Raw genomic sequence first — 19,127 nt, 5'->3', positions numbered from 1 at the left:
TGATCCTCAAAGAGATCAGAGACACTCGATCAGCGTTGGAGGGCCAGCTGGGAGTGATCTCGGTAGACCTGAACCTCCTGAAGGATGATCACAGGAAGCTGGCAGACAAGGTGCGGCACACGGGCCAGACGGTAGAGCCTTTGGTGTCCCAGGTGGCGACTCATACCGAGCAGCTTACCCTCATGCGCCAGCAGATCGATGCCCTACAGGCACGGGCTGACGATGCGGAAAGGCGCGCACGCCGCAACAATCTCCGGATAGTGGGATACGCGGAGGGCGTGGAGGGCCCGAACCCCACGACTCACATTGAAAACTGGCTGCGAATGCTGGTGGCCCCTACGGGTCTATCCCCCCGCTTTACTGTGGAAAGGGCGCACCGCGTCCCTGCGAGACAACCTCCGCTGGGAGCCAACCCCCACCCTATTTTGGCACGAATCCTCAATTATAGGGATCGTGATCACCTACTTCAAGCTGCCCGTGACAGTGGTCCACTACTTGTGGACAACGCCACCGTCCTCATCTTCCCGGACTATACGCAGGCAGTCCAGCGAAAGCGCTTCTCCTTCATGGAGGTGAAGGCACGGGTCCGAGCTGTGGGCCTTCCCTTTGCGCTGCTTTTCCCGGCCAAATTGAGGGTGGTCCATCAAAACCGGGCTATTTTTTTCGACAAACCAGACGGTGCATGGGACTGGCTGGACAGACACTTCCCGGAGGTTCTCCCGGCTAGGCGGCTGGATTCTTCACAGCCGCAATCGCAGCGACTCCCACGTAGGCGGAAAAAGACTATGCTAACGCAGAGCACAACCTCCAGCGTTCCGCGGCAGCAACAAATCCGAGAGGGCCAACGTGAGGCACTGTGCTCGGCCTCATCCTTTCGCTCCACCCGGCCACCGATCAGCACTAGTCCATCCGTAGGACATTCCTTAGACTCGGACACGGATGGAAGCGTGGCACTATTCCCGTCGGATTCCACTCACCTGAGCAAGGACCCCCTGGAGAGCCTCCCGGACTGACATTCAAACTTCTTCTCTGTATTGCGGGGTTTGCTCTCCGGAGGTGCACTTGGGAGTGAACACCCCCCTCCCTGTTTGTTTGAGGCAACTCATATGCAATTTGCTCACCTCAGTGGACCATTGGACTATGTTGTATAATCCGGGCATGTATGGGTAGTTCCCCGGCCTGCCCTGTCTTGGACACTTCCACGATTTGTACACGCTTCTGATAACTTAGTGTGAAGTTTATCTTCTCCCCCACTAGGCGATAGCACTGGTTCAGGTTTTGTAGTTATGATTCGTTTACAGTTTGGTCGGACGCGGTTGGGGCGTTGGACCCAGTATTGGGTAGCAAAGGTTTTTGTTTATAGGTTTGCCGCACAGTCTGGGAGGGGGTGGGGTGGGGTTGGGGCAGGGGGATGGGGGGGCGGAGGGGACGAGGGGTTGGGGGGGTGATTTTCTCCAGATACGATGACAGTCTCAAGGTCGTATGTCCTCATCTCCTGGAATGTAAGGGGAATGGGCTCCATTCAGAAACGCCACCGGGTAGTAGCCCAGTTGCACCGCCGTAAGGCTCAGCTAGTATGTTTTCAAGAAACTCACCTGATCACTGCCGAGTCCCTGAAATTGCAAAAACGTTGGAGGGGTCAATTCTATGCCACTTCATACTCCGCCTTTTCTTGAGCGGCTGCAATATGGCGCCAGGCAGGAGTCCCCTTTTTCTTGTTAGAGAGCCGGATTGATGATCTGGGTAGGTATGTGTTGTTGCGGGGCCTATTGGATGGCTCGCCCGTAGTGCTGGGCTCCTTGTATGCCACTCATGTAGATCATGGCCAATTCCTCTCCCGGGTTTCCGTAGCCTTGCCTGACTGGAGTGATTGTCCATGGTTGCTTGGTGGAGATTTGAATGCTGTTTTTGATGTTGATCTAGATCGATCTCACCCTCCACTGGCTGGTACTGCTGCGAGAACCCGTGCCGCGGCCCTGGGTCAATGGGCACGGGGTTGGAACTTGCTAGATCTTTGGAGAGCACAACACCCGACTGCTAGGGAGTACCCCTTTTACTCTTATCCTCATCACTTGCATACACGCCTGGATTACTTTTTGGGCTCGCCGACTTTGTCCTTTGCGGTCTCCCACTGCACTTACTTGGGCAAAACCCTATCCGATCACAACCCTATCGAATTGTGCCTTCAGTGGGGCCGGTCCCCGGCACCGATACCGACTTGGAGGATGCAACCCCTTCAATTAGAAGACCAGGTCTTCCGTGATACCTTGCAAAAGGCGAACACCACATATTTTACTGTTAACGAGGGCACGGCCTCGACACGTTTCTATAGAATGGGAAGCCTTTAAGGTCTCTATACGGGGGGTGTCCCTGAGCTCCTTGGTGGGGGCCCGTAGGGAGGTGATCCGGGACCTGACGGAACTGGAGGCAACGCTGCAGGAACATGAAGTAGCGGCCCAACTGGACGAGCAGGCTGATGAATCCTTACAGACGGCCAGAGTTAAGTATGCGGAGGCTCTAGAGCGTCTTCGCTTAGTAGATTACAGGGCGTACACTCAGCATACGCACTCGGAGGCTGACAGGGCGGGCACGTTATTAGCCTGCCCTACTCCCATCCTGGTTATTAACACCGCACAACACGGACAGGTCCAGACCCAATTGGGGATAAACTGGGCGTTTCGGAACCATTACGAGACACTATGGGGCGCATCCAGCGCCAGGCGCAGACGCTGTGACTGAGTTTTTGGCGCAGGCGAACTTACCAGTGCTATCCGCAGCAGAAATCCACGACTTAAAAGCGCCGATTACTCCGGCCGAGATCAGTGTAGCTATTAAGTCCTTAGCTCGTGGGAAGACCCCTGGCTCTGACGGGCTACCCATCGTATTTTACTCCACTTTCTCTCCTCTATTAATCCCCAAACTACTTCAACTCTATATGACATCACTCGCAGAAGGGAGACTGCCCCCTACCACTCGGGAGGCGATCGTCACATCCCTCTTAAAGCCAGATAAAGATCCCTTAGATATGTCATCCTACCGGCCTCTATCAATCCTGAATTCAGAATATAAGATTCTTAGTAAACTCCTTGCTAACCGCCTTATCCCGCTTCTTTCGCGGCTGATCCATACAGACCATTGCGGCTTTGTCCCACGTCGGAGTACGTCGCTGAATCTTCGGCGCTTTCACGCCATCCTGCATGCCTCCGGGCTCCGTCCAGCGGGGGCAGGGTGTCTATCCTTGGACATATCGCAGGCATTCAACACTCTAAGTTGGTCCTATATGCTGGCAGTGTTGGCTAAAATGGGCGTTCCCCCAGAACTATGTGCCTGGATTCGGCTGCTCTACACCGCCCCCACGGCCAGGGCGAAGACAGGTTCGATAATCTCCTTAGCCTACCCTACTTTTTGGGGTACGCGCCAGGGCTGCCCATTATCGCCTATCTTGTTTGTTTTGGCGCTTGAGCCTTTGGCCCAGAACCTTAGGCGGGCCATGATCCCCCATGGTATTCTGATGGAGGGTGTCCTGCATTCAGTCTCGCTTTACGCAGACGACATGCTGCTGTATTTTCGTGATCTTCGGGCCGTCATGAGGGAAGTGGCGGATCTTTTTCTGCTCTTCGGGGAGGTTTCCGGATTGCACCTCAATGCTTCTAAGTCCGTAGCCTATTCCTTCAGTGGCACGCTCATGGCTCCGGAGCTCTGTTTTTGGCCCTTGTCCTTCAGGGTGGCACCAGTCACTTTTAAGTACTTGGGGATTAATATCTTTCGGTTAGTGCCGGATGTCATAGCAGGTAATCTGGTACGCACAATCTCTTCCATACGTTCCCAAATTGCATTTTGGAATACATTGCCCCTTACCATCGCGTAGCGATATCTAAGATGGTGAAGCTGCCTCGCCTGCTTTACCATTTCGTCAACATCCAGGTGGTATACCCCGCTTGGATCTTTCGAGAGTTGGATGTACTGCTGACCTCGCTGGTCTGGGGTCCAGGGAGGCGCAGGGTGGCATTAGCTAAGCTGCGGCTCCCGAGCGGTGCTGGTGGTGTGGGAGCACCCGACTTTAAGGCATATTGCATTGCTGGTCAGCTGCAGTGGTTGGCCTACTGGCTGGCAGGGAAAAACCTGTTTGAAATCGACTACACCCCGACCCAACTAGCACGTGGTACCTTGCAGTCACTGTTGTGCCCCGGTGCCCCTAGGCCATCGGATCCCCCGGCCCTAATGAAGGTAGCGCTTCACTATTGGACGAGGGCATGTAAGTATGCTAAAATCCAAAATCCATATTCTCCCAATATGCCGCTGTGTGGCCTCCCCACGAGGCCGGGAATTCTGAGTGCCGGGCGATTACGGAATTGAACACAACAGGGGGTGGAGACAATAGGAGCCTTTTTTCAGGAAGGCAGTTTGATGCCACACATGGACTTTGTGAGGGTAAATGGGGTACCTGATACCCAGTTTCTGCTCCATGCGGTGATCTCCCGGTATATCCGGGCGCAGTGGCAGGCAACACCTGTAGAACCCTCAACATTCCACCTCCTGCGCTCCCTTCACATAATGGGCCATGGGCGTTTCCTGGTTCGTTGGCTGTACCGGGGCCTCCGGGAACACACACAGATCTCCTTGGCCCCTCTCAGGCTGCGGTGGGAAACAGATTTGTCCCAGGCATTTAGTGATAGAGAGTGGACCTATATACTGGAATACCCTAAGAAAGTGTCCCGCAATTGCAGGTTGAAAACTATTCAATTGTTTGTTCTCCACAGGGCTTACCTTACACCCCACGCACTAAGATGTACAATACAGCAGTTGCGGCCTGTCCTCGTTGCCCGATGCCGACCTGATGCATATGCTGTGGCTCTGCCCGGCGCTGCAGGGATACTTGGGTAGGATAACGCAAATCTTAAGTACAATCACCGAGCGCCCCTCCTGGGACGCAGCAGAGGCTTTTTTATTGGGCCTTTTACCGCTCCCCCTTAAAGCGAAACTGTTGCGTCGTTTTGCCAATCTGACATTAATGCTGGCAAAGTGCCTGATAACACAGCGTTGGAAGTCTCGTGCCCCGCCGCGGGTAGAGGCCTGGGGAGAGGAAGTGTTGAGATGGTCGGTGGCGGAGCGAGAGGCTCTGCACCGCGAGGAGAGTCGGGGGCTGCGCAAGCGTCTTATATCCCTAGAATGGGCACACCTGACTGAGCTGTTTAGGAGTGAAGTGGGGGAGGTGGAGGGGCTGCAGGGGCTGCTCCCCAGAATCCCCCTGTATGAGCCCCGATGCATGTCGGCGGTTGGGATTGGTGATTGCTAGAACCTGTCCCCTGGCACTGGGTGTTGATGTATCCCGAATGATTGAGGCCACTTCCCGATGGGTGGTGATCTGCGCCTCCACCCCCTGTACTCCACTTGGTTTCATTTATCTAGTTCTCCCCTCTTGCTGCACTGTTCAGCCGTCTTCCTTCCCCTACCGCACGCGTAGGGTGTAGTTTCCTTCCCCTCTTCTCCCCCCCCCTCCCCCAGGGGAATGCTCTACGGCCCTCATACTGAATTTTTGTGGCATGGTTTGGTATGGTGGGTGGGTTCAGGGTGGGATTGGGAGTTGGGGAATATTGGGCGGGCACCGCTCCCCGTGGGTAAAGTATCTTGAAGGATGGGTATGCAATACATAGCAATGTACATGGTAGGAGGACTTCAGGCCGTCCTGAGGCATTTTAGGAATGTATTGACGAATGTTCTACATTATTTACAGGTTTGCTCATGATGCCTGCATTGTCTCCTCTGCCCTATATATACTTAATGTGATTCATGCAATTTGTAACTCATTGCTCCTTCTCATGGAAAAATCTAAATAAAGTGTTTATAAAAAAAAAACTCAGAATGTGTAGAAACATGGAGGCACTTTCTACCTTTCTTATATTTCACTCAGGTGTGCAAAACTAAAAGTTATCATTAAAATCTCATTTCTACTTAACACTGTTCATCTAGAAAAACAGAGAAGATGAAAAAGCCAGTTTTCCTTTTTTGCTGTTAAATCTAGGTATGCTCTGTCTCCTGCCTTTCTGGCAATAGCCATTAAGATGTCAAATATAATACGTTATTACAGCTGAGCAGCTAGATCATGTCATTATTACAGGTGACTACAGATCTCATAAATTGCCTCTCATGAGAAAATTAGATTTAGGCTTTTATACCGGGATTGCAGGCTCCCATGTATTATAATTTGTTGGTTAAGGCCATCACACATTTATATTGCAATGAACTGTTTGTGTTTTTCTTAGAGTCAGGATGACCCAACTTGGAGAAAGGAAGAAATGGATCTGAAGATACTTCTGGCTATGCAGCCATTGCTCTCAGGACGAAAGCCCAAGCATGGCATAGCTGTACAGCAAAGTAATATTAATGAAGAAAACATCTGTGGTGGAAGCCTCATATTTGAAGGTCTGTTCTTACGAAAAAGAATAAACCTTATATTAAAAGTCAGCGTGTTTATGTGTTTCCTATGGCTAATAAAACATTGCTACAAGGTGGAGCCTTTATATCTCAAAGGTTACTTTGTGTCCAGTGTAAGACATGATCATACGTTATTTATTTTCTATTGATTTGTGTCATTTGAGCAGTCCACATGCACCCAAATGGGGTACTTGGTGCTCACTGCCAGAGGAGGAAGAGAGTGAAAAGACACAGAAAGGCCTAATACAGCTAGCAGGGAAAAACGCCATGCCTTGATTATCCTCCTAAGATTCAGGTAGTTTGATGTGGCCCATACTTAGAATGGGCTAGAAATCATAAAGCCAGTACACCTGTCATTCATTATTTCATAGGGCACAGAATAAGGTGTAATCTATACAATACAGGCTTCTCAAAATGTAGGCACTTTTCCAAAGATAGTCCTAATGAGCAGTGCACATGGCTTTGAGTGTGATTCATGCTGCAATAGTGAGGTGAGGGGTGTGGCGATGGCAAATCTCGACCGCAGAATGTTAGAATTTTAGGGCTGAGAACTGCAAACCTTTGATAAGCTCCAAGTACAATGATTTGCCATATTGCAGTACAGATCCTCTTTTGATAAATGCAGTGAAATGGCCCTGAGGGTTAATAAGAAAGTACAATTGGATAAAGCATGCATATGTTAAGCTATGTTTTATACTTAACATTTACCCCAAACCTCATGGAGAGGTATAGTATATTTAATAGATTTTTTCTTTGCTTGTCGTACAGCTGCTTAATGGCAAGAAAATACATCTTAAAAACTCATTTAAACGCCTTTATAACCTAAGTTGCACATAGTCTATTTGCTACAGCTCAATAAAAGTATTCAAAAGTACTTTCACTTTTTGCATAAACTTCCCCATAGCAACAGCAATATCTAAATTAGTCATTTCGGTTATCAGTGCGACAGCCTGTGTCCTAGTTTTTATCTCATATAACTTAAATAATGGTTTTAAAAACATGCATCGTAATTCTAAAAGCCTTTGGCAATCTAATAATATATGTAACAGATCACAATGTGTGTGCAAAGTGCAAGTACATCTTCCCATCTTGTCGATCATGGCGCTTTTTATCATATAATTTGTATAACATGGGTTTACCCCAATTCTTACCCTAAGGACCTCCCTCTGTAATCTACAAACTGGTAGCCTATCAATATAAGGGAAACATTGATTATCTTCCCAAGCAACAGTCATGAAATGTACTGATGGTTTATTCCCAAGATACTTTCGATCCTCTGCAATAGATATTTCCTTCCCCAGCGATTTGAGGATTTTTTTGTCAATATTTACCACAGAATCGTTAGGGCCCAGGGTAACCTCCATCCTACGATATAACTTCTTCATGGTTGCCCTGATCTCTTTTGCCCATCTTAACTCGCTTTCCTCTACTTCATTTTTACACCATTGGGATACTTTTATGTTTCCATCGGCCCCTAATCGTTGCCAGAAGCGAAGCAGGGCCATACCAGCTAACATACCCCATGAAGTCAGTCCTAATTCCAATCTTACGGCCTGAACCATTGACGATTGAGGGAGCGTAAATAAGTTTTTTAATTTTTACCTTCCTCCAGGTCCCAGGTCACCTTCCCACTTAGATATATCAATTCAGCACCATACAGAAATTGTGGAGGTACCATAGCGGAATAAGCTTTTAGCACTGGGCCATCCATCATTTCACCATAGGCTTTGTTAAATATTTTCAGGCCACTGATTGTTGTTGAGGATCTCAATTTTAATGCATCTAAATGGGTATACCACTTCATGCTCTTCTCAAACCATAACCCCAGGTATCTGTATTCGGAAACCGCTTCCACTTTCTCGGTCCCCATCCACCAGGTAAAACCGGATTTCTTTCGGCCAAAAGTCACAGTTTTGGTCTTATCCATATTAATCACCAGTTTTTTCTTCAAACAATAAGCTTTAAAAGTGTTCAGTTTCCTTTGCAGGCCCACTTCGGTCTGGTCCATAATTATCAGATCGTCAGCATAGAGTAAGCAGGCAATATGCTTCCTATCTAGTTTCGGGCTAACCCCAATTGGTTCCCCTAGAATCGAAGGTAGATCTGCCAGGAACAAGGAGAACAACAGGGGGGTCAATACGCATCCCTGCCGTAACCCATTTCCAATCTCTATATCTAGAATTATCTAGGCCCAATTTTTAGTATGCAGGATTTGTATCAAGCGTAACAGTTCATTTGGGATCCCATAGCTAGTTAGGTCCTCCCATATCAGCTTCCGATCCACCAGATCGAAAGCTGCCTGGAAGTCTACAAAGCAACAAAACAAATTTCCCCGTGTTTCCATTGACTTCCGTGCTATTGCCATAGCGCAAAACAATGATCAATTGTTGAGTGACCAGCTTTAAACCCCCCCTGTTCCGGCGAGATGATCTGTTTTTCCTCTGCCCAGTCTTTTAATAAATTCAATAATGCTTTTGCGAATACCTTTTCCCCTATATCTAGGAGATTTATCAATCTGTAATTTTTCGGTAAATTATAATCACCCTTTTTATGTATGGGTCTTATAATGGCACCCTTCCAACTTTCTGGGATAATTCCTGTTTCCAGGATTATTTGGAATAGATTTGTAAAAAAGTCAGCCCACCATTCCGGTCTTGTTTTTATTATTACAGCCGGTAAGTTATCTGGGCCTGCTGCACCAGTGAGCTTCAAACTGGCTATAATACTTTTTATATTTTCGGAGGAAAAATATTCTTTTATGTCCTCTGACAACGGCGTCCAGTCAGTAATTCTTAGATCTCCTTGCATTGGCCATTGGCCATAAATTTCTCCCAGGTAACTCACCCAATCATCTTCTGCAACCTTACATATCAGGGAGCCGGTTTTCATACCCGCACTTTCTTGGACTAATTTCCGGAACCCTTTAATGTCTTTGGTTTCTATTACCTCCAACATATTTGTCCAGCATTTATCTTTATAGCTTCTTTTTTTTTCCCGAGTTAATTTTTTATATTTGTTTCTCGCTTGTTGCAGCGACTGATATACATCCAGCTTAAACTTAACCCTTAGTTTTCTTTCCTTTTGTCTAATCTCAGCCTTTACCCTCCTACAATCTTCATCAAACCAGGTCTTCCTCAAGTTTACAGAATTATTCCTACCCATCTCTGACTTTTTTGCCCTAAACTTCTTCTTTAGGGTTTTCACCAGCCTTCCCAAGGATGATTCATACCAGGTTATTCCAACATTCACATACATTTCTTCCATTGAAATTTCCTGCTGGATTGACAATAGTTTTTTAACATGCTCTTCAGTTATACATGTTCTCAGCCGTTTTGGATATTCAGCATGTATCTGCAGGCCCCTTTCTCTATTTCTATTGTTGCTTGATAGTTGGATTTCTGCCCTCAATGGATAATGATCACTGCCTGACATTTTTACTACCTCAAAATTTTTAATTGTCTCAAAACACCAGGCCTGGCAGAACATATAATCAATTGGGCAAAATTGCTGGCCCCTCACAAAGGTCCGACTTGATGGTCGATCCAGATGAGATCTTCCATTTGCACAGATCATGCCCAATGAACCTATCAATTGGGTAAATGTCATATCCTGTGCCGAGATCTCACCTTTTGGAAAGATAGCTTCTTCTATATTGTAAGAGTCTAAAAATTCTTTATACCATTTATCCACTCTTCGAGGATCCAATCTGTGATTGAAATCTCCTACCACCAGTACTAAATCCTTCCGATACTTTACACAAATTGCCGCTATATCTTCTTTCAAATTTCCCAAATTTACTTTGTAATCATTATCCTTCCCCTTATGTATGTATACATTTATGACACATATTCCTTCGTATCGAGGGTCGGTCTTCTGTAATAGGACCCTACAACCTAATGCCCAATCACATAATAGCTTTAACTTATCGATTTTCCTTGCTATCTGTGAAGAAATCCACGTTATTTGGCCCCCAGATGGTCTCCCCAAATTTTTTTTTTTGCTGCTTTGGAATGTTGGATAAACCCTTCCAAAGCTTGTGATTCTTGGGTATCGTCACCCAGCCAAGTCTCTTGTAAACATACAATATCATTACTCTTTATAAATTTAACAAAATCTGTGTTTACACTTATTTTCTTGAGACCATTTATGGTCCATGAAATGGCTGATAGGCTGTGTGACGTCCCAGGTTCCTAATCAATTTTACTCAGGAAGCCCTCCTCATCATCCAACCTAAAATCTGTGGATGCTAGATGGTTGAATCTATTTCCTATTAATAGGTCTGTTTCATAGCTCGCGGATCCACTCTCTGTTATCGTTATTGCAAGATCTTCCTTCCTATTCCAGTTTGAATTAATTAGTCTTATCTGCCGTAGATCTAGTCATTCATTGAGCTGTGTGGTGATTGATTACTTGTTTTGAGTTGTACTTGCCAAACATTGAAAAATGTAATTGAAATATTTTGCAGTATGTTTTTATTTTATTTTAGAGCCCTGCTAAAATAATGCAAATGTATTCAAATTAACATTTGGCCTCTCTGCCTCAACAGCCTCCAAATCATGACTGGGTTTATTTATTTGATTCACAGTGTAAGAGGACACATATCAAGTAAGAATAGTTTAAGAAGCAATGAGGATCAAAAGTCTCTCAGGCAGTGAAAACATTCAGAAAATCGATAGGTTTGAAAGTAATGTTTTAAGGGAATCACTAAAAGTGGAGAGTGTTGGGTAGGACAGACAAGTGTTGGAAGAGGTTTCCAGTATTTGGACACTGCATAGGAAAAGATCTTGAAGCTACTATGGTGCAGGCATTTGGGCCTGAAGACAAAAAGGAGATTGGAGCTAGGGAAGCCAGGTAAGGTGAGGTGAGATATGAGACGAGAAAGGAACTTTAAAGAGTAGGCTTACAGAAAATTGAAGATATGTTGAAGGAATGGAGGAGCATTAGCTGTGTGGACATTTTAACATGGCAAGATAAAGCAAGTTAATTTGTTATTGAAACAAGTACAGTTTCTGTGCAGCGAGATGGTGAGATGTGGAGCCCAAGATTGCAAATCAAGAAAGAGAGAGAATTGACAGTAGTCTGATCATTCCAGTAATGTTTTATCTCAGAATAGCATTAACAAATATCGTCCAACTAAAACACTGTGTGCTAAATTTGGTTATTTCCCTAATAACAAAGTTATTAGGGAAAAAATAAGCATTATTTTTTTATTTTTAAATCGCCATGGCCTTGCCGCTAGATCCTAGGAAGCGAAGAGGCAGCTCATTAGACATTCACTGCACTTCTGTTGGAGCTCCCCATAATGCCCTATATGTTTTTATTTTTTATTATTTAAGTTCTTGTGGCACCCAAGGAGGGGCAGGGGCACTGCCATCCATTACAATAAGTGTTGTGGGTGGCTGCAAGGGGTACAGCAGCTCCCAGGAATGTTTCAAAAACATCGTGTTTTCTGGGTCATTGAATGTATGACCCAGGGGAGCTTGCCATCATTTTTAAAGCACTCTTCAGCCACAGTGCGAGGACCCCTTGTGGGTGGTCCCATTGCTGCATTTTGTTGCCTGAAGAGTGTTAAAGAAAGACTTAAATACATGTTTATGGTTGTTCTAAATAAAAATGCTTTATTTTAAATATGTTTGGGCAGTTATTATATTTGAGCATTGCGGTTTATATTAATAAGTAGTACAATGAATTATGGTAATTGATAAATTAATGTGGTGATTTATTTTCGCAAAGTAAATAGGTCTGCTTTATATATGTGTTTTTACTAACACCCCCTCCGATAAAGACTATAAGTCTGTCTTTTATATAATGGTGTTCTGACCCTTTGACTATGCCAGAACCCTGTAAGTCTGCCTTACTTAAAATGACACCCCCTTTAAATTGTAAATTTACGTTAAACTTCAGACATTCACTGGAAACCAAAGGTTAAAGTGACATTATGGTAAAAATATCAGTTAAAATGTTAACTTTTTAAACTAAAAGAAAACCACTTAAACTTCACCAGTTAATGTTAACTGAAGTAACTGTAACTCACTCCCACACCATACACAGTGTCATCATCAATGATGTAATTTCAGATGTGATAAGTTATGTTCACAATGATATTGAACTTGTCTTGACTGATTTAATATGTTAGATCATAAGCAGAACATGGCATGGGCAAGAGTTACTTCAGTTAATTATAATGTTGAACTTCAGTGACGTTTAGTCCACCCTCTGTAGAATTTAGATATAACAGTGAAAAGTGCAGGATGAATATAAGTATATTCCACGGAAGTTGGGTACATGTAAAACCACTATGAAATGCTATGGGGCTTATGTCTCTATTTGAGACTAGAGATAGTCTGCAACTTAGAGTATAACAAAAGGTGATTCGTGAATTTTTAAGCAAGTAAGGTGATGTCTTGAGAGGATATAACCATTGAATTACTCCTCTGGTAATTTGCCATTTAAGGGAACCAAAGATACAAACTACCCTTAACACTGTAGGTGTTTCAGCTATTGTTTGCGGAAGGTAAGCAATCTGAAAGTCATATAAATTAACTTGGGATGAGTGTTACAATATAGTTAAAGAGACCTACGTTGTTATATAAATTTGCCAACATTCATTAGATATGCTCCTATATAGTGAATAGCTGATCATGAAAGAGGAAAAAAAATAGTTGGAAACACAAGATTATTGTTTTAAATAAGATGGGAGAGACACCCCAGATGATGTCAGGTGAGCAAGTGATTAGTAATATGTGATTGATGCAAGGCAAATAAGAGAATAATAAAGCCATGTGCAGCAATAATTCCTACAGTAGATACACTAAATAATTGGATGAAGTTGATTAATTTGAGTACATTGACAGCTAGAAGGATTATGTTTGAAGTTTAAAGAGAACAATTTAATGTTTGATGAAATGATTATTAATGAACAAATTAAATGTACAATATACAAATGAAATGATGGTACAGTATGAAATATTGTTGAATGGTTAGTTATCCATGTTGAGTTGTCGATCACGTTAAAAAATGATATTGGTAATTACAGGAGGAAAAACGGTAAATGTGTTCATGTTGTATATGAAATCATGAATATTTAGGACCCCAAATCAGAATTGTATTGATAAATACCGAAATTAACTCTTTTGATATAAATATTTTGCGTGTTACAGATACATCCACATATGTGATGAGAATTATTGAAAACGAGGAGTAACGACTGGTTGTTGTCCTAGTTGGTCACTATTTTATTGTCATAGTGTAGTCTTGAATTGTTCTGTGTACAAAGTCACTCCTTCTCTCCTTTTAGGTCTGTAAACTCCGGGAATGCCTCAAAGAAAAGAGAGACCGGGATAAGAGGTTTATTCTTGGTCCTCTGTTATGATGTGGGAAAGGGATGTGATGGGATGACTACACCTTACAAAAGCAGCCTTCACCAATGTGCCCATGCGGATGCGCTGGCGGTTAGTCTCCCTTATTACAACCCTCAGTTTGTTCGAGTCTATTTAGCCACCCACCTCCCAGTCAGGCCCCTCAAACAGCTTCATACTCCTCCTGGAACGTGGCTGGACTTTGACTTTCTCCGTCACTTCTTCCTGTTCCCGTGATGAACAGCTGTGTCCCCGCTGCGCTCGGTTCGGGAAGTAGCAGTTCTTGGGTTTCTTCCTCTTCGGTATTGGAACAGTCTCCTCTGGTTCTGCTGTAGAGTTCCTCACTGGCACGGTCCTCAGAGTTGGAGTCCTTCGGTCTCGCTTTCGTCCGGTCTCAAACGCCACACTTCCATGGTTCCGGCGTTTAAACTTGACGACCCTTGATCCTGCTCTCTGATTGGGTCAATACTGGTGGTGACGCAGTCTGGGTGGGAGGAGTTGTATTCCAGGAAGTCTCAGTTCATAAGGGAAGTCGTTTGGAACTTGTAAGCAGCGGTTTGTTGATACGGCTGGAAATACAAGAAAGGTACAATATGAGAGGGGGAATGGGTCCTCTTCTGTGTCATTTGGGTCAATATGTTGAGGGAGGTCAGAGACCTTGTGACAATATGATAAAGTGATCTGTATACAACCGACATTTACCATCCTGATGAATGCTATAATTGATGTGGCCAAAATTATGGATTCATGGTCGATGAGAAAGAAGAAAATAATGTCTAAAAGAGGAGAGTGTAAAGAGATTAATGTTGACAATGTGCAATGGATATTGTAATGAAAGATATACCACATGTTTTTCTAACTTTCTCTTACAAGTTTTTAATGTAGAGGATGAATTGCTTGCTTGATTAGGTTTTTGTAATTTTTTTTTCTTCCTATAGTCTTTATTGGATCGTTTCCCAGATGATCATAAAAGACGTACATGATTTAAAACACACACAGATTAATATAAAAACAATCAAATATATATATATTTTTAATGCATCAATAAAAATAGAATGCATACCAGTCACAAAGGCCATAAAAAAAGACCTATTCTAAAAACTTGAAATAATGTAATACAATACAATCACAAAAGGCAGGACTTAAGATACAAGTAGAATTGAGCGTTTATTGTTTAAAATAACATTGGCTTTCTCACACGTAAATTGCCCCTAAACAAACGGCCAACCAAATAATAGGTATCTTGGTCATTTAGCTGCTGTAAGAACAGCAAAGCAGCTTTGCACTTAGTAAATTTGTGCCTGCTTAACGGAGGCAATAGAAATTTACTGGTACAAGGAAGATAAAAATTACAAAAGAAAACAAAGTGCAATAAGGTCTGGTTTGATTGCTCATCACACTGGCAAATACAGATATGGTTTGGGGAGTATTGCCTTTGGGAAACAGAACATCCAGCGTATTGTTCCTAACCTAAAATGAGTCAGTAAGTTGCTTTCGTACATGTTCTGCACAAATAATAGGTAAGGGGCGATCCCGGCTGTCATCTGAACCAAACAATAATCTCTTACAGACAGCTTCACTACTCCCACAGCCGCTCTAGGGGCCTGTTTGTGTGTAGAAAAGCATTCCAGGGTCCAGCTTTTGTCTATCTTGGTGATACTTTCTGGGTTCTCAAACAAATGTGCACAACCCAGAGCTGAAGCGGTATCTCTTATATACTTTAGCCATGGAATGTTCAATCCATGGTCGCAAGCGAGGCAATTTCTAACAACTGCATGGTTGAGCTCGGCTTCCTTATTTGACCAAATGGAACACCAAAGGGCTGCAGGGGCGGCACCAATAAGGTCCTGAACATACTCAAGGCCTAATTCTTGGTGTAGGGGGAAGTGGGGTTTTGAGGGAGAAAACCCAACAGGCAACGGCAAAATCTATTTTCCTCGACTTGAATGGCAGCAACAGCCCTGTAACTCCATATCCCCATGCCATACATCAAGGTTGGAAGGCATTTCCTTCTAAATTTCTATTAATGGGGCCAATGGCTTTCTACCAATGCAAGCAGCATGAGAGAAAATGGTGCTGATCGCACAAGAAAATTGGGCTTATCTACTTCTAAGACATGCAGACCATGTGCAAGCATCATCGAAATCCAAGCCAAGATAAGGAAAAGAGTATACCCTGTATAATTTTGTTTTCCTTTCAATCGATTGGGTACTAGTTTTGATGTTCCTTGGACTGCACACTATAACAAACGTTTTGGAATAATTTCTTTCCACGTCAAGACCCTTCATGAATTTCGCAAAGTTACTGAGTAATATCTTCATACCATTCGCCGTTCTAGTAAGAAGCACTGCGTCATTCTCGTATAATAAGGCAGGCACAGCTTTATTTTCAACAAGCGATACATCTGCCCCAGCAATATCTAGTGTCCTCTCTAAGTCATTAATATATCTTAAAAAGAGGATGGGGGCGAGTGTGCAACCTTGGCGTACTCCTCAATTGACTTTAAATGGAGAAGTACACTCTCAAGCCTCGCTAAATCATACTGAGGCTATGAGATCCCGGTGTAAAAGTCTAAGAAAAGACACCAGGTCTGAATCAAGACCCATAAGTTCAAGGATTGCCCACAATTTTCACCTATTTACGCAATCAAAGGCGCTCAATAGGTTCATAAATGCAAGATGGGTTGGAATGCCCCTTGCATATTTATATTTGGCCTCTATGAGATGTAAGTTTAAACACTGCTCAATGATACGTAGGCCCTTCCGGAAACCGTATTAAACCCGTGATGTGATGTTATTCTCCCTTGTCCACAATAAAAGTCAATCTAAAATCACTCTACCAATTATTTTGGTGGTAGAGTCAAGCCGGGATATTGGTCGGCAGCACCTAGCGTCGTTGGCATTGCCCTTTTTAAAGGAAGGTATAACTATTGAAAGACTCCAAGAGGGTAATAACCCCTCACTGCAAACCGTATTAAAGACAGAAGTGAGTACCGGTGACCAAAATCCTGGGTCCTCCTTAAATAAGACCATGGGCACCCCATCCGGGCCCGGTGCTTCTTTGCTCGGGCTGTCGTATATAGCTTTAAGAACTCCCTCTTCCCTAAATTGCCCCAAGGTTTTTGTTATTAATATTTGGTGTGTGTGTTTGGTGTATCCAAAATGTACTGAATTGTTAGAGAAAAATAGATAATTAAATGCTTTATATAAAACTTTGGGGCTCAATTTCAATACTTTAATAACTCTAATAGAGAAAGCAATATGTTGTGACAGCCTTTACAGGACTTTAGGACAAGAGCCTGAAAATTAATTAAAAAAATATAAGGGGGCAAAGTGAGCACACCCTGACCGGAAGGGGCATCTAGAGGCGTTCCATAGCCCCCCCCCTTTGGTTGGCTGGCCACGACATGGGTAACATGTTGTGGCAGCCATTTCTGGCCTCAGGACATAATCTCCTCATGAAATACATGTAGTGAAAGCAGATTTAAGAGGGTGGGCAAAAGGAGCACATATCAAAGGTGAAAACAGATTTTATTCACAGTATAAATCACTTGTTGGTGTTAACATACTCATTTTAAGAATTGTGGTGTGATCTAACGTGATTTTACCCTGTAAAAAATGCTGATCCTCTGCTGGGATTTGATAAACCATGTCTGAGCGAAAACAGTTTTCTCTCATGATTTTCTTATAGAGGTTATGAAAGGTGCTCCAGAAGCTAAAATGAGAGCACATTTTCCATAGGTTCACACTATCGTCCTTAGGCATGTAAGAATAAAGTCTGATATTCTGAGTAAAAAATGTACTTCCAACATATGCTGCAGCCTGGCAATTGTTTCTGCTCTACTGCAGCCTCCCACAGTGTTCTAAACGACAACTGGAGTGCTAACAGTCTGTATTTATGACAAAAGTGTAGCACACCTGAGCTCATCGTGATGGATTTAAAGCTAGAAACCTACATTTTTTTCCTTTAGAAATTAACAATATAAGGGAGTTTTTTTGTTACAGAATTAGTTAGAACACTAAAAAGCTCAAATGAGACACATTCTAGGAGTTCTCAAATATCATCCTCATCCATTTCAGGAAAACATTCTGACATGCAGACTGAAACATGTACTCCCAACACCAGCACCAATTTGTCATTTAACTTCCGAGTGATCAAATACACTTTACCACAGAGTGCTAAGCAACTCAAGCCCTGCCGTTTTGAATTCAAGACCAAAATGAGGTACTCTTGAACGCCATTTTTTTGGATTAGGAATTGTTGAATTAAAAAACTTTTTGAAGACTAGGTTGAAGTTAACAAGCATTGAGACATTAATGCAGACATGATACCAAAGGGTTATAAAGATGTGGGGAGACATGGGTCTTTAATTATTTTTAGCCCCTTTAAAAAAAAATTTAGCCTAATATTACTAAAGAGGGTGGCATTTGTATAAATACAGCATCTTGTTCCCACATCTGTTTACTTAGACTAGCCATCATCTCAGTTGCTTAACAGCTCCCTAAGTTAGCTCAAGTAACTATAAAGTGCCCTAAAGAATCCATAATTTGTGTGTTCCCCATGCAGTGCTAATTACCTCACATATTACATCACATGTTTTATGACATAATTTATAACCTTGCTGCAGTATCTTAAATTACATTGACAACAACACTGGGCATGACACGAACGCGAGTAATAGTTGCTTGTTACTTTACAGTACAAGTTATGGTTACTTGAGATAACTAGCACTGGTGAATTACAGTGTTTTTTTTTAGTTTAAAAGTCCTGTTTTAACTGACAGTTTCACCTAACTATAACATTCCTTTAACCTTTATGTTATATATCCAACACAAAGTTCTCCAATTAAAGAGAGCCCCAAACACTGCAGAGCGGCTTCGCGATAACGGGTATGGAGACCCCGCCTTGTAACCACATTACACCGCAAAGAGCGAAGCCCAACTGAGGATTCACACAGGCTTTATTGCATATCAGGTTGGCAGTACAACAACCTGAAGCATTTCGGCCGGTGGGTGTGGCCTTGATCACAGGTGCGGCACATTACTAAAGGCACAGATTTGCAGTTCAAAGGTCCAGTTTGGTCATGTGACCCAGTGTGAACTACTACTCCCAACATGCACCTGGAAAAACTATGGCAGATTTGAATTTGGCTTCATAGCTTACTTGCCCACAGAATGCAAAAGTTCACATTGGGTCACATGACCAAACTGGACCTTTGAACTGCAAATATGAGCCTTTAGTAATGTGCCACACCCACCTGCCGAAACGCGGTTCTTGTACTGCCCACCTGATATGCAATAAAGCCTGTGTGAATCCTCAGTTGGGCTTCGCTCT

General features: G+C 43.6%; 1 protein-coding gene across 1 annotated transcript in view; it reads left to right on the top strand.

The window, feature by feature from the left end:
• Positions 1–19,127, top strand: part of CFAP54 (cilia and flagella associated protein 54) — a 2,172,274-nt gene that overhangs the window by 272,243 nt on the left and 1,880,904 nt on the right. Inside the window, exon 12 of the mRNA XM_085653834.1 lies at positions 6,264–6,423. Within this exon, the coding sequence (XP_085509960.1) occupies positions 6,264–6,423 (160 nt within the window). The remainder of the gene's footprint in view (positions 1–6,263; positions 6,424–19,127) is intronic.

Source organism: Triturus cristatus, chromosome 4_1 (genome assembly GCF_964204655.1).
Source record: "Triturus cristatus chromosome 4_1, aTriCri1.1, whole genome shotgun sequence".
Taxonomy (NCBI): domain Eukaryota; kingdom Metazoa; phylum Chordata; class Amphibia; order Caudata; family Salamandridae; genus Triturus; species Triturus cristatus.
Note: the sequence above shows the minus strand (reverse complement) of the source record. Positions and strands in the feature narration are given on the sequence as shown.